Below are 1,544 nucleotides of genomic sequence, written 5' to 3'. Positions count from 1 at the left end.
GGGCCCCCCCCCCCCCCCCCCCCCCGAGATTGGTGCTGGCCAGGGCGTGGGGGCACCGAGAGAAACACCGGCGGCACTTCTGCTGGCACTTCTGGAATCAGTGATTGGCCATTGGGGGACCTCCCCCCACCCTGGTCGACAATCAGCTGCTGGTGCCCTCCCAGACTCAGGAGGCAGTCGCCCATGCTTTTTACACGTGGCACTTCCTCCACCTCAGATTGCACCTTGCTGCTTCAATTACACTGTCTTGTTTCTCCCCTGCCCCCAGCATCTCAGTTCTAAATACCTCCATTTTGGACTAGCTTAAACTTTCCTCTCCCTTCTGCTCATTTCCTTCTTCCTTTTTACTCAGCTTCCTTGCTTGATTTGCATAGTAGTTTGAGCATTGCCTCCTTACATGCCAGTCCCCCCAACGACTGCACTTCAAGACCACCTTGCACATATTTGCTTTGTGACTTGCCCCACCACACCTGTAGCAAATTGTCAGGCTACAAAATGTGTCCAGGTGGTCTTCCAGACCACAACGGCTACAGCGCTTAAGCTGACCATAATAAGTTACATAGCATCTGTGGGGTCCAATTTTAACAACTGACCAGAGTTGCTGTACTCCCCCTGGATTTCCTAGCTTTTCTTCTAATACAGCTCTTGCCCTCCACACCCCAGTCCATATCTTCCAACAGTCCAGCACACCCTCCACAAACAGCACCTTCTGCACTCATTGCTCCAGCCACCTTGTGGTGTCCTCCTTTTCCAACATATCGGTATACATCTTAAGAAATAAAACTCTCTCCTTCTCTTTTTAACCGATTTCAAGCCTTAACACACAGAGGTCCTTTCTATCTACCACCTCCTTATAATGCTCTCAAAACACCTCATAGGCATCGCGCTTCCAAAAAGTTGTTCCAGTGTTTGAAATTAGCAAAGGCCACAACACAGCTAAGGTCCTTCGGATCTATATAGAAGCAGTTAAGTGGTAGCAGTGTTTACAGTGGTCTACAAAGAGCATTACAGAGAGCCAGGTCATCGTTTCTGAGGTAAATAGAACTATTGCACAATGCTCTGTCACAATTATGAGCATTTGTGATGCAGCAAGTGTATATAAGCAATTTCACTGTCAGTTTAAGTCTTAGAGGAGAATGAGTCTGGAATGTTTTGTCTTCCTCTTATTCCAAGAAAAGGTTGATTAAACTCTTTTCTTTGTCTTCAGCTTCTCATGTCTGTGTTTGACAATAGCATGAAAACCTTTGGGGTTATTGAAAGTGACCCTTTTGATTGGGAGAAGAGTGGGACTGATGGTTCTTTGACAACAACAACAACTTCAACTACGCCTCAGTTACATACTCGTCTGACTCCAGCTGCAATTGGGTTTGTACAAATATTTCTTATGCTGAGCTCAAACACAGTTGTATAGTACTTGAGGACAGTTATTTTTAAGTTGTTACATCTGCTGCACCAGGAGTTTAAGTAATGCTCGAAATGCTAGGTCTCCATTCTTAGGGTGAATATTGAGACTTTCTAGGTAAAAAAAAAAAAAAAAAAAAAGG

General features: G+C 45.4%; 1 protein-coding gene across 2 annotated transcripts in view; it reads left to right on the top strand.

Annotated features, from left to right (window-relative positions):
• The window catches only part of TTBK2 (tau tubulin kinase 2), a 220,708-nt gene that overhangs the window by 148,770 nt on the left and 70,394 nt on the right, over window positions 1-1,544 (top strand). For both annotated transcript variants that reach the window (XM_019519087.1, XM_019519088.1), the window contains one exon: window positions 1,208-1,365. In XM_019519087.1, coding sequence (XP_019374632.1) covers window positions 1,208-1,365 — 158 coding nt within the window. The remainder of the gene's footprint in view (window positions 1-1,207; window positions 1,366-1,544) is intronic.

This window comes from Gavialis gangeticus, unplaced genomic scaffold, assembly GCF_001723915.1.
Source record: "Gavialis gangeticus isolate Ggan-Ray unplaced genomic scaffold, GavGan_comp1, whole genome shotgun sequence".
Classification (NCBI taxonomy): domain Eukaryota; kingdom Metazoa; phylum Chordata; order Crocodylia; family Gavialidae; genus Gavialis; species Gavialis gangeticus.
Note: the sequence above shows the minus strand (reverse complement) of the source record. Positions and strands in the feature narration are given on the sequence as shown.